This window comes from Oncorhynchus nerka, unplaced genomic scaffold (assembly GCF_034236695.1).
Source record: "Oncorhynchus nerka isolate Pitt River unplaced genomic scaffold, Oner_Uvic_2.0 unplaced_scaffold_938, whole genome shotgun sequence".
NCBI lineage: Eukaryota > Metazoa > Chordata > Actinopteri > Salmoniformes > Salmonidae > Oncorhynchus > Oncorhynchus nerka.
The window spans coordinates 148055-166436 of record NW_027040370.1 but is presented as its reverse complement, the minus strand read 5'-3'; the positions used below and the strand labels follow the sequence as shown (position 1 = coordinate 166436).

Below are 18382 nucleotides of genomic sequence, written 5' to 3'. Positions count from 1 at the left end.
TGTAGTGGTCTGTAGTGGTCCGTGGTGGTCCGTAGTGGTCCGTGGTGGTCTGTAGTGGTCTGTAGTGGTCCGTGGTGGTCCATAGTGGTCCGTGGTGGTCCATAGTGGTCCGTAGTGGTCCGTGGTGGTCTGTAGTGGTCTGTAGTGGTCCGTGGTGGTCGGTAGTGGTCTGTAGTGGTCCGTGGGGGTTAGTAGTGGTCCGTGGTGGTCCGTGGGGGTTAATAGTGGTCCGTGGGGGTTAGTAGTGGTCCGTGGTGGTCCGTGGGGGTTAATAGTGGTCCGTGGTGGTCCATGGGGGTTAGTAGTGGTCCGTGGTGGTCCGTGGGGGTTAATAGTGGTCCGTGGGGGTTAGTAGTGGTCCGTGGTGGTCCGTGGGGGTTAATAGTGGTCCGTGGTGGTCCATGGGGGTTAGTAGTGGTCCGTGGTGGTCCGTGGGGGTTAATAGTGGTCCGTGGGGGTTAGTAGTGGTCCGTGGTGGTCCGTGGGGGTTAATAGTGGTCCGTGGTGGCCCATGGGGGTTAGTAGTGGTCCGTGATGGTCCGTGTTGGTTAATAGTGGTCCGTGGTGGTCCGTGGGGTTAATAGTGGTCTGTGGTGGTCCATGGGGGTTAGTAGTGGTCCGTGGTGGTCCGTGGGGGTTAGTAGTGGTCTGTGGTGGTCCGTGGGGGTTAGTAGTGGTCCGTGGTGGTCCGTGGGGGTTAGTAGTGGTCCGTGGTGGTCCGTGGGGGTTAGTAGTGGTCCATAGTGGTCTGTGGTGGTCCGTGGGGATTAGTAGTGGTCCGTGGGGATTAGTAGTGGTCCGTGGGGATTAGTAGTGGTCCGTGGGGATTAGTAGTGGTCCGTGGATATTAGTAGTGGTCCGTGGGGGTTAGTAGTGGTCCGTGGGGATTAGTAGTGGTCTGTGGGGATTAGTAGTGGTCTGTAGTTGTCCGTGGGGATTAGTAGTGGTCCGTGGGGATTAGTAGTGGTCCGTGGTGGTCCGTGGGGATTAGTAGTGGTCTGTAGTTGTCCGTGGGGATTAGTAGTGGTCTGTAGTTGTCCGTGTGTGACCTTGTGTCTGTGTTGTGTTTCCAGGAGTGGCAGAACTCTATACAGAAGAACGCCGGTCTGGCCTTCATCGAGCTCATTAATGAGGGAAGGTAACCGATCACCTATCACATTGATCTATCTATATTATACTGCTTAATCTATTATCACCATCAGGAATTGTATGCTCATGTCTGTGTTGCTGATATCACATTACTTATTGCACAGCTATAAGGAGTTTCTCTTTCCCTCACCCCTCCACTGTCTCTGTCTCCCTCACGCCCCACTCTGTCTCTCTCTCTCTCTCTTGCCCTCCCTCACTGTCTCTCTCTCACCCTCTCTGTCTTCCTCCCTCACCCCCCCACTCTGTCCCTCCCTCACCCCTCCCACTCTCTCTCTCCTCACCCTCTCACTCTGGCTCTCGCTCTCCCTCACGCCCCATTCTGTCTCTCTCTCTGGTTCTCTGGTTCTCTCCCTCCCTCACCCATCCCACTCTCTCTCGCCTCACCCTTTCGCTCTGGCTCTCTCTCCCTCACCCCTCCCACTCTCTCTCTCCTCACCCTTTCACTCTTCTCTCTCCCTCCCTCACCCATCCCACTCTCTCTTCTCTCTCCCTCCCTCACCCATCCCACTCTGTCTCTTCTCTCTCCCTCCCTCACCCATCCCACTCTTTCTCTCTTTCCCTCCCTCACCCCCCCCCAATCTGTCCATCTTTCTCCCCTTCTGTTCCACCTCTCTTCCCTCTCTCACCTCAGACTGCTGTGCCATGCTATGAAGGACCATATTGTGCGTGTGGCCAACGAGGCAGAGTTTATCCTGAACAGACAGAGAGCTGAAGACGTACACAAACACGCTGAGTTTGAGGTGAACACAGAGAGATTGTCTGACTGTCTGTCTCTGACTGTATGTCTCTGACTGTATGTCTGACTGTATGTCTGACTGTATGTCTCTGACTGTATGTCTGTATGTCTCTGACTGTCTGTCTGTCTCTGACTGTATGTCTGACTGTATGTCTCTGACTGTATGTCTCTGACTGTATGTCTGACTGTATGTCTCTGACTGTATGTCTGTATGTCTCTGACTGTCTGTCTGTCTCTGACTGTCTGTCTGTCTCTGACTGTATGTCTCTGACTGTATGTCTCTGACTGTATGTCTCTGACTGTATGTCTCTGTCTGTATGTCTCTGACTGTATGTCTCTGACTGTCTGACTGTATGTCTCTGACTGTCTGTCTGTCTCTGACTGTCTGTCTGTCTCTGACTGTCTGTCTGTATGTCTCTGACTGTCTGTCTGACTGTATGTCTCTGACTGTCTGTCTGACTGTATGTCTCTGACTGTCTGACTGTATGTCTCTGACTGTCTGACTGTATGTCTCTGACTGTCTGTCTGTCTGTCTCTGACGGTCTGTCTGTCTGTCTCTGACTGTCTGTCTGTATGTCTCTGACTGTCTGTCTGACTGTATGTCTCTGACTGTCTGACTGTATGTCTCTGACTGTCTGACTGTATGTCTCTGACTGTATGTCTCTGACTGTATTTCTGACTGTATGTCTCTGACTGTCTGACTGTCTGTCTCTGACTGTATTTCTGACTGTCTGACTGTATGTCTCTGACTGTCTGTCTCTGACTGTATTTCTGACTGTCTGACTGTATGTCTCTGACTGTCTGTCTCTGACTGTATTTCTGACTGTCTGACTGTATGTCTCTGACTGTCTGTCTCTGACTGTATTTCTGACTGTCTGACTGTATGTCTCTGACTGTCTGACTGTATGTCTCTGTCTGTATCTCATATCTCAACTTCTCTCTCTTTTTTCTTTCCCACCTCTACCCCACCCCTTCCTTTCTGTCTCCCTCTCTCCCTCTACCACCTCTACCTCCCCCCCAGTCTAACTGTGCCCAGTACGCTGCTGACAGGAGGGAGGAGGAGAAGATGTGTGATCACCTGATCAGCGCTGCCAAGCACAGGGACCATGTGACCGCCAACCAATTGAAACAGAAGATACTCAACATCCTGACCAATAAGCACGGGGCATGGGGCACGATGTCACAGAGGTGAGAGGTAGTGGGAAGGTCAGAGATGAAACACACACAGGGATAGGTTGACATCACTGTGATGCCGAGGGTTATGTTAGGTTCGCTTTGAGACGGGAAGACTGGAAAACAGGATGTGTCTGTCTTCTTGCTCAGACACACATGTTTTGATTGATAACATAACATGAAGACTAGGAGGAGGAGCTAACGGTCTCACTAAATCACAGCACACAGCCATAACATGAAGACTAGGAGGAGGAGCTAACGGTCTCACTAGATCACAGCACACAGCCATAACATGAAGACTAGGAGGAGGAGCTAACGGTCTCACTAGATCACAGCACACAGCCATAACATGAAGACTAGGAGGAGGAGCTAACGGTCTCACTAGATCACAGCACACAGCCATAGCATGAAGACTAGGAGGAGGAGCTAACGTGACCTTTTATGTCTATTCATCTGAACATGTCTTTATTGAGCCTTGTGTTCCACCCTCCTTTCTCTCTCTCAGCCAATTACATGAGCTCCTTTAACTTATTTACTAACCTCTTTTATTACCTCAGCCAATTACACGACTTCTGGCGTCTGGACTACTGGGAGGACGACCTGAGGAGGAGGCGGAGATTCGTACGAAACCCCTTTGGCTCCACCCACCTTGATGTGTCACTTAAAGCTCTGGAGGACTATGGTCAGTCACCTATCCCAGAATACACTGCAAGTTAGTTAGTTACTTGACCATTTTTAAACAGTAGCATCGTGTGTCATTTGGTATCAGCTACAGTTGAAGTCATCATTTTTCCAACAATTGTTTACAGACAGATTCTTTCACTTATAATTCACTGTATCACAATTCCAGTGGGTCAGAAGTTTGCATACACTAAGTTGACTGTGCCTTTAAACAGCTTGGAAAATTCCAGAAAACGATGTCATGGCTTTAGAAGTTTCTGATAGGCTAATTGACATCATTTGAGTCAATTGGAGGTGTACCTGTGGATGTATTTCAAGGCCTACCTTCAAACTCAGTGCCTCTTTGCTTGACATCATGGGAAAATCTAAATAAATCAGCCAAGACCTCATAAAAAAATTGCAGAACACAAGTCTGGTTCATCCTTGGGAGCAATTTCCAAACGCCTGAAGGTACCACGTTCATCTGTACAAACAATAGTATGCAAGTATAAACACCATGGGACCATGCAGCCGTCATACCGCTCAGGAAGGAGACGCGTTCTGTCTCCTAGAGATTAATGTACTTTGGTGCGAAAAGTGCAAATCAATCCCAGAACAACAGCAAAGGACCTTGTGAAGATGCTGGAGGAAACAGGTACAAAAGTATCTATATCCACAGTTAAATGAGTCCTATATCGACATAACCTGAAAAGACGCTCAGCAAGGAAGAAGCCACTGCTCCAAAACCGCCATAAAAAAGCCAGACTACAGTTTGCAACTGCACATGGGGACAAAGATCGTACTTTTTGGAGAAATGTCCTCTGGTCTGATGAAACAAAAATTGAACTGTTTGGCCATAATGACCATCGTTATGTTCGGAGGAAAAAGGGGGAGGCTTGCACGCCAAAGAACACCATCCCAACAGTGAAGCACGGAGGTGGCAGCATCATGTTGTAGGGGTGCTTTGCTGCAGGAGGGACTGGTGCACTTCACAAAACAGATGGCATCATGAGGGAGGAAAATAATGTTGATATATTGAAGCAACATCTCAAGACATCAGTCAGGAAGTTAAAGCTTGGTCTCAAATTGGGCCTTCCAAATGGACAATGACCCCAAGCATATGTCCAAAGTTGTGGCAAAATGGCTTAAGGACAACAAAGTCAAGGTATTGGAGTGGCATCACAAAGCCCTGACCTCAATCCCATAGAAAATGTGTGGGCGGAACTGAAAAAGCGTGTGCGAGCAAGGAGGCCTACAAACCTGACTCAGTTACACCAGCTCTGTCAGGAGGAATGGGCCAAAATTCACCCAACTTATTGTGGGAAGCTTGTGGAAGGCTAGCCAAAACGTTTGACCCAAGTTAAACAATTTCAAGGCAATGCTACCAAATACTAATTGAGTGTATGTAAACTTCTGACCCACTGGGAATGTGATGAAAGAAATAAAAGCTGAAATAAATAATTCTCTCTACTATTATTCTGACATTTCACATTCTTAAAATAAAGTGGTGATCCTAACTGACCTAAGACAATTAATTAAATGTCAAGGAATTGTGAAAAACTGTGTTTAAATGTGTTTGGCTAAGGTGTATGTAAACTTCCGACAACTGTATACATTAATTGTGTTGTGTAGGTACGGAGGAGGAGGAAGAAGAGGGGCTTAAGTCTAAGAAGACCTTGCGCAGCCAATCACTGGTCAGTCAGAACCTGGAGGCGGAGCTAATGCTGGAGGGAGACGATGACACTGCCAGTCTGCTGCAGGAGAAAGAGATGGACAACCTGGCAGGTCAGACACCTTTTCGTTCTCTTTCCTGGTTGGTTCCAGAGCTTTTTTCATTCTAGAGGCAATTTGGAGAAATTATCTGGTTTTGATTCTCTCAACAACAACTGAAATACATTTTAATCGAATCTATAAAAACTTGGTTTTAAATGATTATCAAACAAAACTCACTCGGGCCCAATAGATTAAACATCAAACAAATTTCTGCCCAGTCGTCACGAACGAGCAAACTGTCTAATCTGCCTTTAGGCACTATTTTAGAAGAGCACGTTCTATTTTCATTACGCATTCTGCCAGCATTATACATTACTATATTATTCTATTGCTCCTGTGTTAGCAGTAAGCTACTATTTAGAGTTCATTCCCAGTTCGGGAGGAAAAGGTTTATGGTATTTTCTGTTCCAAATAACCAAAGGCCGGTTATTTTCCTTTCTCTAACCAACCCGAGTGGAACGTTGTTTCGGGTGCACAGAATCGTCGTAAAACTCACGAGCTAGAAAATCTGTTTGGTTCTCTTATCCTTTGTCGGAGCTCCGTGTGTCTGTTCAAATCAAATCAAATCAAATTTTATTTGTCACATACACATGGTTAGCAGATGTTAATGCGAGTGTAGCGAAATGCTTGTGCTTCTAGTTCCGACAATGCAGTGATAACCAACAAGTAATCTAACTAACAATTCTAAAACTACTGTCTTATACACAGTGTAAGGGGATAAAGAATATGAACATAAGGATATATGAGTGAGTGATGGTACAGAGCAGCATACAGTAGATGGTATCGAGTACAGTATATACATATGAGATGAGTATGTAGACAAAGTAAACAAAGTGGCATAGTTAAAGTGGCTAGTGATACATGTATTACATAAGGATGCAGTCGATGATGTAGAGTACAGTATATACGTATGCATATGAGATGAATAATGTAGGGTAAGTAACATTATATAAGGTAGCATTGTTTAAAGTGGCTAGTGATATATTTACATCATTTCCCATCAATTCCCATTATTAAAGTGGCTGGAGTTGGGTCAGTGTCAATGACAGTGTGTTGGCAGCAGCCACTCAATGGTGGCTGTTTAACAGTCTGATAGCCTTGAGATAGAAGCTGTTTTTCAGTCTCTCAGTCCCAGCTTTGATGCACCTGTACTGACCTCGCCTTCTGGATGATAGCGGGGTGAACAGGCAGTGGTTCGGGTGGTTGATGTCCTTGATGATCTTTATGGCCTTCCTGTAACATCGGGTGGTGTAGGTGTCCTGGAGGGCAGGTAGTTTGCCCCCGGTGATGTGTTGTGCAGACCTCACTACCCTCTGGAGAGCCTTACGGTTGAGGGCGGAGCAGTTGCCGTACCAGGCGGTGATACAGCCCGCCAGGATGCTCTCGATTGTGCATCTGTAGAAGTTTGTGAGTGCTTTTGGTGACAAGCCAAATTTCTTCAGCCTCCTGAGGTTGAAGAGGCGCTGCTGCGCCTTCTTCACGACGCTGTCAGTGTGAGTGGACCAATTCAGTTTGTCTGTGATGTGTATGCCGAGGAACTTAAAACTTGCTACCCTCTCCACTACTGTTCCATCGATGTGGATAGGGGGGTGTTCCCTCTGCTGTTTCCTGAAGTCCACAATCATCTCCTTAGTTTTGTTGACGTTGAGTGTGAGGTTATTTTCCTGACACCACACTCCTGCGGGCCCTCACCTCCTCCCTGTAGGCCGTCTCGTCGTTGTTGGTAATCAAGCCTACCACTGTTGTGTCGTCCGCAAACTTGATGATTGAGTTGGAGGCGTGCGTGGCCACGCAGTCGTGGGTGAACAGGGAGTACAGGAGAGGGCTCAGAACGCACCCTTGTGGGGCCCCCGTGTTGAGGATCAGCGGGGAGGAGATGTTGTTGCCTACCCTCACCACCTGGGGGCGGCCCGTCAGGAAGTCCAGTACCCAGTTGCACAGGGCGGGGTCGAGACCCAGGGTCTCGAGCTTGATGACGAGCTTGGAGGGTACTATGGTGTTGAATGCCGAGCTGTAGTCGATGAACAGCATTCTCACATAGGTATTCCTCTTGTCCAGGTGGGTTAGGGCAGTGTGCAGTGTGGTTGAGATTGCATCGTCTGTGGACCTATTTGGGCGGTAAGCAAATTGGAGTGGGTCTAGGGTGTCAGGTAGGGTGGAGGTGATATGGTCCTTGACTAGTCTCTCAAAGCACTTCATGATGACGGAAGTGAGTGCTACGGGCGGTAGTCGTTTAGCTCAGTTACCTTAGCTTTCTTGGGAACAGGAACAATGGTGGCCCTCTTGAAGCATGTGGGAACAGCAGACTGGTATAGGGATTGATTGAATATGTCCGTAAACACACCGGCCAGCTGGTCTGCGCATGCTCTGAGGGCGCGGCTGGGGATGCCGTCTGGGCCTGCAGCCTTGCGAGGTTAACACGTTTAAATGTCTTACTCACCTCGGCTGCAGTGAAGGAGAGACCGCATGTTTTCGTTGCAGGCCGTGTCAGTGGCACTGTATTGTCCTCAAAGCGGGCAAAAAAGTTATTTAGTCTGCCTGGGAGCAAGACATCCTGGTCCGTGACTGGGCTGGGTTTCTTCTTGTAGTCCGTGATTGACTGTAGACCCTGCCACATGCCTCTTGTGTCTGAGCCATTGAATTGAGATTCCACTTTGTCTCTGTACTGACGCTTAGCTTGTTTAATAGCCTTGCGGAGGGAATAGCTGCATTGTTTATATTCGGACATGTTACCAGACACCTTGCCCTGATTAAAAGCAGTGGTTCGCGCTTTCAGTTTCACGCGAATGCTGCCATCAATCCACGGTTTCTGGTTTGGGAATGTTTTTATCGTTGCTATGGGAACGACATCTTCGACGCACGTTCTAATGAACTCGCACACCGAATCAGCGTATTCGTCAATATTTTCATCTGACGTCAATACAGAAACATGTCCCAGTCCACGTGATGGAAGCAGTCTTGGAGTGTGGAGTCAGCTTGGTCTGACCAGCGTTGGACAGACCTCAGCGTGGGAGCCTCTTGTTTAAGTTTCTGCCTGTAGGCAGGGATCAACAAAATGGAGTCGTGGTCAGCTTTTCCGAAAGGGGGCGGGGCAGGGCCTTATATGCGTCGTGGAAGTTAGAGTAACAATGATCCAAGGTTTTACCACCCTGGTTGCGCAATCGATATGCTGATAAAATTTAGGGAGTCTTGTTTTCAGATTAGCTTTGTTAAAATCCCAGCTACAATGAATGCAGCCTCCGGATAAATGGTTTCCAGTTTGCAAAGAGTTAAATAAAGTTTGTTCAGAGCCATCGATGTGTCTGCTTGGGGGATATATACGGCTGTGATTATAATCAAGAGAATTCTCTTGGAAGATAATGCGGTCTACATTTGATTGTGAGGAATTCTAAATCAGGTGAACAGAAGGATTTGAGTTCCTGTATGTTTCCTTCATCACACCATGTCTCGTTAGTCATGAGGCATACGCCCCCGCCGCTCTTCTTACCAGAAAGATGTTTGTTTCTGTCGGCGCGATGCGTGGAGAAACCCGTTGGCTGCACCGCATCGGATAGCGTCTTCCCAGTAAGCCATGTTTCCGTGAAGCAGAGAACATTGCAGTCTCTGATGTCCCTCTGGAATGCTACCCTTGCTCGGATTTCATCAACCTTGTTGTCAAGAGACTGGACATTGGCAAGAAGAATGCTGGGGAGTGGTGCGCGATGTGCCCTTGTCCGGAGTCTGACCAGAAGACCGCTACGTTTCCCTCTTTTTCGGAGTCGTTTTCTTGGGTCGCTGCATGCGATCCAATCCGTTGTCCTGTTTGTAAGGCAGAACACAGGATCCGCGTCGCGGAAAACATATTCTTGGTCGTACTGATGGTGAGTTGACGCTGGTCTTATATTCAGTAGTTCTTCTCGACTGTATGTAATGAAACCTAAGATGACCTGGGGTACTAATGTAAGAAATAACACGTAAAAAAACAAAAAACTGCATAGTTTCCTAGGAACGCGAAGCGAGGCGGCCATCTCTGTCGGCGCCGGAAGTCTGTTTGGGTTGTAGCAGCGCTGAATATCACTGGGTTGCCACCGGTTCCATTCACCAAACAATTCATGTTGTTTAACCAATTTAAAAAGTACATGGAAATGGTCACGTATGTTTTAGACGGAATGTACAGTGGGGCAAAAATGTATTTAGTCAGCCACTAATTGTGCAAGTTCTCCCACTTAAAAAGATGAGAGAGGCCTGTAATTTTCATCATAGGTACGCTTCAACTATGACAGACAAAATGAGGAAAAAAAATCCAGAAAATCACATTGTAGGATTTTTTAATTAATTAATTTGCAAATTATGGTGGAAAATAATTATTTGGTCAATAACAAAAAGTTTATCTCAATACTTTGTTATATACCCTTTTTTTGGCAATGACAGAGGTCAAACATTTTCTGTAAGTCTTCACAAGGTTTTCACACACTGTTGCTGGTATTTTGGCCCATTCCTACATGCAGATCTCCTCTAGAGCAGTGATGGTTCGGGGTTGTTGCTGGGCAACACGGACTTTCAACTCCCTCCAAAGATTTTCTATGGGGTTGAGATCTGGAGACTGGCTAGGCCACTCCAGGACCTTGAAATGTAATGTAATGTGGATATTATGAGGATTTACATTTGTATAATTATTATTAATATTGGTGACATACCAATGAAAGGTTTGGACACATCTACTCATTCAAGGGTTTTTCTTTATTTTTACTATTCTATACATTGTAGAATAATAGTGAAAATATGAAATAACACACATGAATCATGTAGTTTTTTTTTTTAAGTGTTAAACAAATCAAAATATATTTTATATTTGAGATTCTTCAAAGTAGCCACCCTTTGCCTTGATTTGCACAAAAGGTCTTTCCAAACTTTTGACTGGTGCCGTATTCGTACCAGGGGCGCAACTTTGGTTTTAGAAGTGAATAAACACTGCTGCTCTGACATCGCTCGTCTATATATTTATATATTCTGAATTCAATCCCTTTACTTAGATTTGTGTGTATTAGGTATTTGCTATGTAATTGCTAGATATTGCTGCACTGACTGAACTAGAAGCACAAGCATTTCTGTTGTTAACGCTGGTTAATCTGATAGAATCAGAAGCCCCAGTCGGTATCTGTTGTAATTCACATAATAATTGATTGGATTTTGATAGCTCTTTTTCCCAGCTGCTCAGAACTCTACCTACTGTAGTAAGGAGGAAAGTTATCTCATCCATCACCGATGTGTAGAACTGACTTACGTCTGTCTGTCTGTCTGTCTGTCTGTCTGTCTGTCTGTCTGTCTGTCTGTCTGTCTCTGTCTCTGTCTCTGTCTCTGTCTCTCTGTGTGCTAGGCCCTGTGGTGCTCAGTACTCCAGCCCAGCTGGTATCTCCAGTAGTGGTGGTCCATGGGACTCTCTCCATCACCACCACTGAGATCTACTTTGAGGTGGACGAGGACGACCCGAGCTTCAAGAAGATCCACACCAAGGTAACAATGAGATTGACACCATGGTAACAGTGAGATTGACACCATGGTAACAGAAGGATCCACACCATGGTAACAGTGAGATCCACACCATGGTAACAGTGAGATCCACACCATGGTAACAGTGAGAGCCACACCATGGTAACAGTGAGAGCCACACCATGGTAACAGTGAGATTCACACCATGGTAACAGTGAGATTGACACCATGGTAACAGAAGGATCCACACCATGGTAACAGTGAGATCCACACCATGGTAACAGTGAGATCCACACCATGGTAACAGTGAGATCCACACCATGGTAAGTGAGAGCCACACCATGGTAACAGTGAGATTGACATCATGGTAACAGTGAGATTGAGTGATGACACCACAGAAGGACCATGGTAACAGTGAGATCCACACCATGGTAACAGTGAGAGCCACACCATGGTAACAGTGAGAGCCACACCATGGTAACAGTGAGATTCACACCATGGTAACAGTGGAATACACACCATGGTAACAGTGAGATTGACACCATGGTAACAGTGAGATATTCACTATGTTAACAGTGAGATACAAGGATAGCAGGATCCATGGTAACCACACCATGGTAACAGTGAGATTGACACCATGGTAATAGTGGAGATTGACACCATGGTCCACACCATGGTAACAGTGAGTTAACAGAATGACACCATGGTAACATGAGATTGACACCATGGTAGGAGATTGACACCATGGTAACAGTGATCGACCATGGTTGACACCATGGGTAATCGACACCATGGTAACAGTGAGATCGACACCATGGTAACAGTGAGATCGACACCATGGTAACAGTGAGATCGACACCATGGTAACAGTGAGATCGACACCATGGTAACAGTGAGATTGACACCATGGTAACAGTGAGATCGACACCATGGTAACAGTGAGATCGACACCATGGTAACAGCGAGATCGACACCATGGTAACAGTGAGATTGACACCATGGTAACAGTGAGATCAACACCATGGTAACAGTGAGATTGACACCATGGTAACAGAAGGATCCACACCATGGTAACAGTCAGATCCACACCATGGTAACAGTGAGATTGACACCATGGTAACAGCAGGATCCATGGTAACAGTGAGACAGAAGTTAACAGAATGACACCATGGTAACAGTGAGATTGACACCATGGTAACAGTGGGATTGACACCATGGTAACAGTGGGATTGACACCATGGTTAATGCAATAACAAAACTCATCCTCACTCTGTGTCTCTGTGCCTGCCTGCGTGTGTGTGTGTGTGTGTGCGTGTGCGTGTAGGTCCTGGCCTACTCCGAGGGTCTACATGGCAAGTGGATGTTCAGTGAGATCAGAGCTGTTTTCTCCAGAAGATACCTTCTCCAGAACACTGGTCTGGAGGTCTTCATGGCTAACCGCAGTACGATACCTATATCTACCTATATCTAACTAGTATACTACCTTTATATACCTGTCTCAGCTGTACAGTACACCTTTATATACCTGTCTCAGCTGTACAGTACACCTTTATATACCTGTCTCAGCTGTACAGTACACCTTTATATACCTGTCTCAGCTGTACAGTACACCTTTATATACCTGTCTCAGCTGTACAGTACACCTTTATATACCTGTCTCAGCTGTACAGTACACCTTTATATACCTGTCTCAGCTGAACAGTACACCTTTATATACCTGTCTCAGCTGAACAGTACACCTTTATATACCTGTCTCAGCTGAACAGTACACCTTTATATACCTGTCTCAGCTGTACAGTACACCTTTATATACCTGTCTCAGCTGAACAGTACACCTTTATATACCTGTCTCAGCTGTACAGTACACCTTTATATACCTGTCTCAGCTGTACAGTACACCTTTATATACCTGTCTCAGCTGAACAGTACACCTTTATATACCTGTCTCAGCTGTACAGTACACCTTTATATACCTGTCTCAGCTGAACAGTACACCTTTATATACCTGTCTCAGCTGAACAGTACACCTTTATATACCTGTCTCAGCTGTACAGTACACCTTTATATACCTGTCTCAGCTGTACAGTACACCTTTATATACCTGTCTCAGCTGAACAGTACACCTTTATATACCTGTCTCAGCTGAACAGTACACCTTTATATACCTGTCTCAGCTGTACAGTACACCTTATATACCTGTCTCAGCTGAACAGTACACCTTTATATACCTGTCTCAGCTGTACAGTACACCTTATATACCTGTCTCAGCTGAACAGTACACCTTTATATACCTGTCTCAGCTGAACAGTACACCTTTATATACCTGTCTCAGCTGAACAGTACACCTTTATATACCTGTCTCAGCTGTACAGTACACCTTTATATACCTGTCTCAGCTGAACAGTACACCTTTATATACCTGTCTCAGCTGTACAGTACACCTTTATATACCTGTCTCAGCTGTACAGTACACCTTTATATACCTGTCTCAGCTGTACAGTACACCTTTATATACCTGTCTCAGCTGTACAGTACACCTTTATATACCTGTCTCAGCTGAACAGTACACCTTTATACCTGTCTCAGCTGTACAGTACACCTTTATATACCTGTCTCAGCTGTACAGTACACCTTTATATACCTGTCTCAGCTGTACAGTACACCTTTATATACCTGTCTCAGCTGTACAGTACACCTTTATATACCTGTCTCAGCTGTACAGTACACCTTTATATACCTGTCTCAGCTGTACAGTACACCTTTATATACCTGTCTCAGCTGAACAGTACACCTTTATATACCTGTCTCAGCTGTACAGTACACCTTTATATACCTGTCTCAGCTGTACAGTACACCTTTATATACCTGTCTCAGCTGAACAGTACACCTTTATATACCTGTCTCAGCTGTACAGTACACCTTTATATACCTGTCTCAGCTGTACAGTACACCTTTATATACCTGTCTCAGCTGTACAGTACACACCTTTATATACCTGTCTCAGCTGTACAGTACACCTTTATATACCTGTCTCAGCTGTACAGTACACCTTTATATACCTGTCTCAGCTGACAGTACACCTTTATATACCTGTCTCAGCTGTACACCTGTCTCAGCTGTACAGTACACCTTTATATACCTGTCTCAGCTGTACAGTACACCTTTATATACCTGTCTCAGCTGAACAGTACACCTTTATATACCTGTCTCAGCTGTACAGTACACCTTTATATACCTGTCTCAGCTGAACTCTTTATATACCTGTCTCACTGTACAGTACACCTTTATATACCTGTCTCAGCTGTACAGTACACCTTTATATACCTGTCTCAGCTGAACAGTACACCTTTATATACCTGTCTCAGCTGTACAGTACACCTTTATATACCTGTCTCAGCTGTACAGTACACCTTTATATACCTGTCTCAGCTGTACAGTACACCTTTATATACCTGTCTCAGCTGTACAGTACACCTTTATATACCTGTCTCAGCTGTACAGTACACCTTTATATACCTGTCTCAGCTGTACAGTACACCTTTATATACCTGTCTCAGCTGTACAGTACACCTTTATATACCTGTCTCAGCTGTACAGTACACCTTTATATACCTGTCTCAGCTGTACAGTACACCTTTATATACCTGTCTCAGCTGTACAGTACACCTTTATATACCTGTCTCAGCTGTACAGTACACCTTTATATACCTGTCTCAGCTGAACAGTACACCTTTATATACCTGTCTCAGCTGTACAGTACACCTTTATATACCTGTCTCAGCTGTACAGTACACCTTTATATACCTGTCTCAGCTGTACAGTACACCTTTATATACCTGTCTCAGCTGTACAGTACACCTTTATATACCTGTCTCAGCTGTACAGTACACCTTTATATACCTGTCTCAGCTGTACAGTACACCTTTATATACCTGTCTCAGCTGTACAGTACACCTTTATATACCTGTCTCAGCTGTACAGTACACCTTTATATACCTGTCTCAGCTGTACAGTACACCTTTATATACCTGTCTCAGCTGTACAGTACACCTTTATATACCTGTCTCAGCTGTACAGTACACCTTTATATACCTGTCTCAGCTGTACAGTACACCTTTATATACCTGTCTCAGCTGCAGTACACCTTTATATACCTGTCTCAGCTGTACAGTACACCTTTTTTTTTTTTTATATACCTGTCTCAACTGACAGTACACCTTTATATACCTGTCTCAGCTGACAGTACACCTTTATATACCTGTCTCAGCTGTACAGTACACCTTTATATACCTGTCTCAGCTGTACAGTACACCTTTATATACCTGTCTCAGCTGTACAGTACACCTTTATATACCTGTCTCAACTGACAGTACACCTTTATATACCTGTCTCAGCTGAACAGTACACCTTTATATACCTGTCTCAGCTGTACAGTACACCTTTATATACCTGTCTCAGCTGTACAGTACACCTTTATATACCTGTCTCAGCTGTACAGTACACCTTTATATACCTGTCTCAGCTGAACAGTACACCTTTATATACCTGTCTCAGCTGTACAGTACACCTTTATATACCTGTCTCAGCTGTACAGTACACCTTTATATACCTGTCTCAGCTGTATAGTACACCTTTATATACCTGTCTCAGCTGAACAGTACACCTTTATATACCTGTCTCAGCTGAACAGTACACCTTTATATACCTGTCTCAGCTGAACAGTACACCTATATACCTGTCTCAGCTGTACAGTACACCTTTATATACCTGTCTCAGCTGTACAGTACACCTTTATATACCTGTCTCAGCTGAACAGTACCTTTATATACCTGTCTCAGCTGAACAGTACACCTTTATATACCTGTCTCAGCTGAACAGTACACCTTTATATACCTGTCTCAGCTGAACAGTACACCTTTATATACCTGTCTCAGCTGAAGAAAGTACACCTTTATATACCTGTCTCAGCTGTACAGTACACCTTTATATACCTGTCTCAGCTGTACAGTACACCTTTATATACCTGTCTCAGCTGTACAGTACACCTTTATATACCTGTCTCAGCTGTACAGTACACCTTTATATACCTGTCTCAGCTGTACAGTACACTTTATATACCTGTCTCAGCTGAACAGTACACCTTTATATACCTGTCTCAGCTGTACAGTACACCTTTATATACCTGTCTCAGCTGTACAGTACACCTTTATATACCTGTCTCAACTGACAGTACACCTTTATATACCTGTCTCAGCTGAACAGTACACCTTTATATACCTGTCTCAGCTGTACAGTACACCTTTATATACCTGTCTCAGCTGTACAGTACACCTTTATATACCTGTCTCAGCTGTACAGTACACCTTTATATACCTGTCTCAACTGACAGTACACCTTTATATACCTGTCTCAGCTGTACAGTACACCTTTATATACCTGTCTCAGCTGAACAGTACACCTTTATATACCTGTCTCAGCTGAACAGTACACCTTTATATACCTGTCTCAGCTGTACAGTACACCTTTATATACCTGTCTCAACTGAACAGTACACCTTTATATACCTGTCTCAGCTGTACAGTACACCTTTATATACCTGTCTCAGCTGAACAGTACACCTTTATATACCTGTCTCAGCTGTACAGTACACCTTTATATACCTGTCTCAGCTGAACACACCTTTATATACCTGTCTCAGCTGTACAGTACACCTTTATATACCTGTCTCAGCTGAACAGTACACCTTTATATACCTGTCTCAGCTGTACAGTACACCTTTATATACCTGTCTCAGCTGTACAGTACACCTTTATATACCTGTCTCAGCTGTACAGTACACCTTTATATACCTGTCTCAGCTACAGTACACCTTTATATACCTGTCTCAGCTGTACAGTACACCTTTATATACCTGTCTCAGCTGTCTCACAGTACACCTTTTTATATACCTGTCTCAGCTGTACAGTACACCTTTATATACCTGTCTCAGCTGAACAGTACACCTTTATATACCTGTCTCAGCTGTACAGTACACCTTTATATACCTGTCTCAGCTGTACAGTACACCTTTATATACCTGTCTCAGCTGTACAGTACACCTTTATATACCTGTCTCAGCTGTACAGTACACCTTTATATACCTGTCTCAGCTGAACAGTACACCTTTATATACCTGTCTCAGCTGTACAGTACACCTTTATATACCTGTCTCAGCTGTACAGTACACCTTTATATACCTGTCTCAGCTGTACAGTACACCTTTATATACCTGTCTCAGCTGAACAGTACACCTTTATATACCTGTCTCAGCTGAACAGTACACCTTTATATACCTGTCTCAGCTGTACAGTACACCTTTATATACCTGTCTCCAGCTGAACAGTACACCTTTATATACCTGTCTCAGCTGTACAGTACACCTTTATATACCTGTCTCAGCTGTACAGTACACCTTTATATACCTGTCTCAGCTGTACAGTACACCTTTATATACCTGTCTCAGCTGTACAGTACCTTTATATACCTGTCTCAGCTGTACAGTACACCTTTATATACCTGTCTCAGCTGTACAGTACACCTTTATATACCTGTCTCAGCTGTACAGTACACCTTTATATACCTGTCTCAGCTGTACAGTACACCTTTATATACCTGTCTCAGCTGAACAGTACACCTTTATATACCTGTCTCAGCTGAACAGTACACCTTTATATACCTGTCTCAGCTGTACAGTACACCTTTATATACCTGTCTCAGCTGTACAGTACACCTTATATACCTGTCTCAGCTGTACAGTACACCTTTATATACCTGTCTCAGCTGAACAGTACACCTTTATATACCTGTCTCAGCTGTACAGTACACCTTTATATACCTGTCTCAGCTGTACAGTACACCTTTATATACCTGTCTCAGCTGTACAGTACACCTTTATATACCTGTCTCAGCTGTACAGTACACCTTTATATACCTGTCTCAGCTGTACAGTACACCTTTATATACCTGTCTCAGCTGAACAGTACACCTTTATATACCTGTCTCAGCTGTACAGTACACCTTTATATACCTGTCTCAGCTGAACAGTACACCTTTATATACCTGTCTCAGCTGAACAGTACACCTTTATATACCTGTCTCACAGTACACCTTTATATACCTGTCTCAGCTGTACAGTACACCTTTATATACCTGTCTCAGCTGTACAGTACACCTTTATATACCTGTCTCAGCTGTACAGTACACCTTTATATACCTGTCTCAGCTGTACAGTACACCTTTATATACCTGTCTCAGCTGAACAGTACACCTTTATATACCTGTCTCAGCTGTACAGTACACCTTTATATACCTGTCTCAGCTGAACAGTACACCTTTATATACCTGTCTCAGCTGTACAGTACACCTTTATATACCTGTCTCAGC

At 44.6% G+C, this 18382-nt stretch overlaps 1 protein-coding gene across 1 annotated transcript in view; it reads left to right on the top strand.

Moving 5' to 3' along the window:
- The window catches only part of LOC115125796 (neurobeachin-like), a gene marked incomplete at its 5' end in the record, with an annotated part of 97424 nt that overhangs the window by 21305 nt on the left and 57737 nt on the right, over positions 1 to 18382 (top strand). The window contains 7 exons of the mRNA XM_065016637.1: positions 1074 to 1138; positions 1781 to 1889; positions 2907 to 3073; positions 3616 to 3740; positions 5351 to 5503; positions 10848 to 10984; positions 12285 to 12402. Of these exons, the coding sequence (XP_064872709.1) occupies positions 1074 to 1138; positions 1781 to 1889; positions 2907 to 3073; positions 3616 to 3740; positions 5351 to 5503; positions 10848 to 10984; positions 12285 to 12402 (874 nt within the window). The remainder of the gene's footprint in view (positions 1 to 1073; positions 1139 to 1780; positions 1890 to 2906; positions 3074 to 3615; positions 3741 to 5350; positions 5504 to 10847; positions 10985 to 12284; positions 12403 to 18382) is intronic.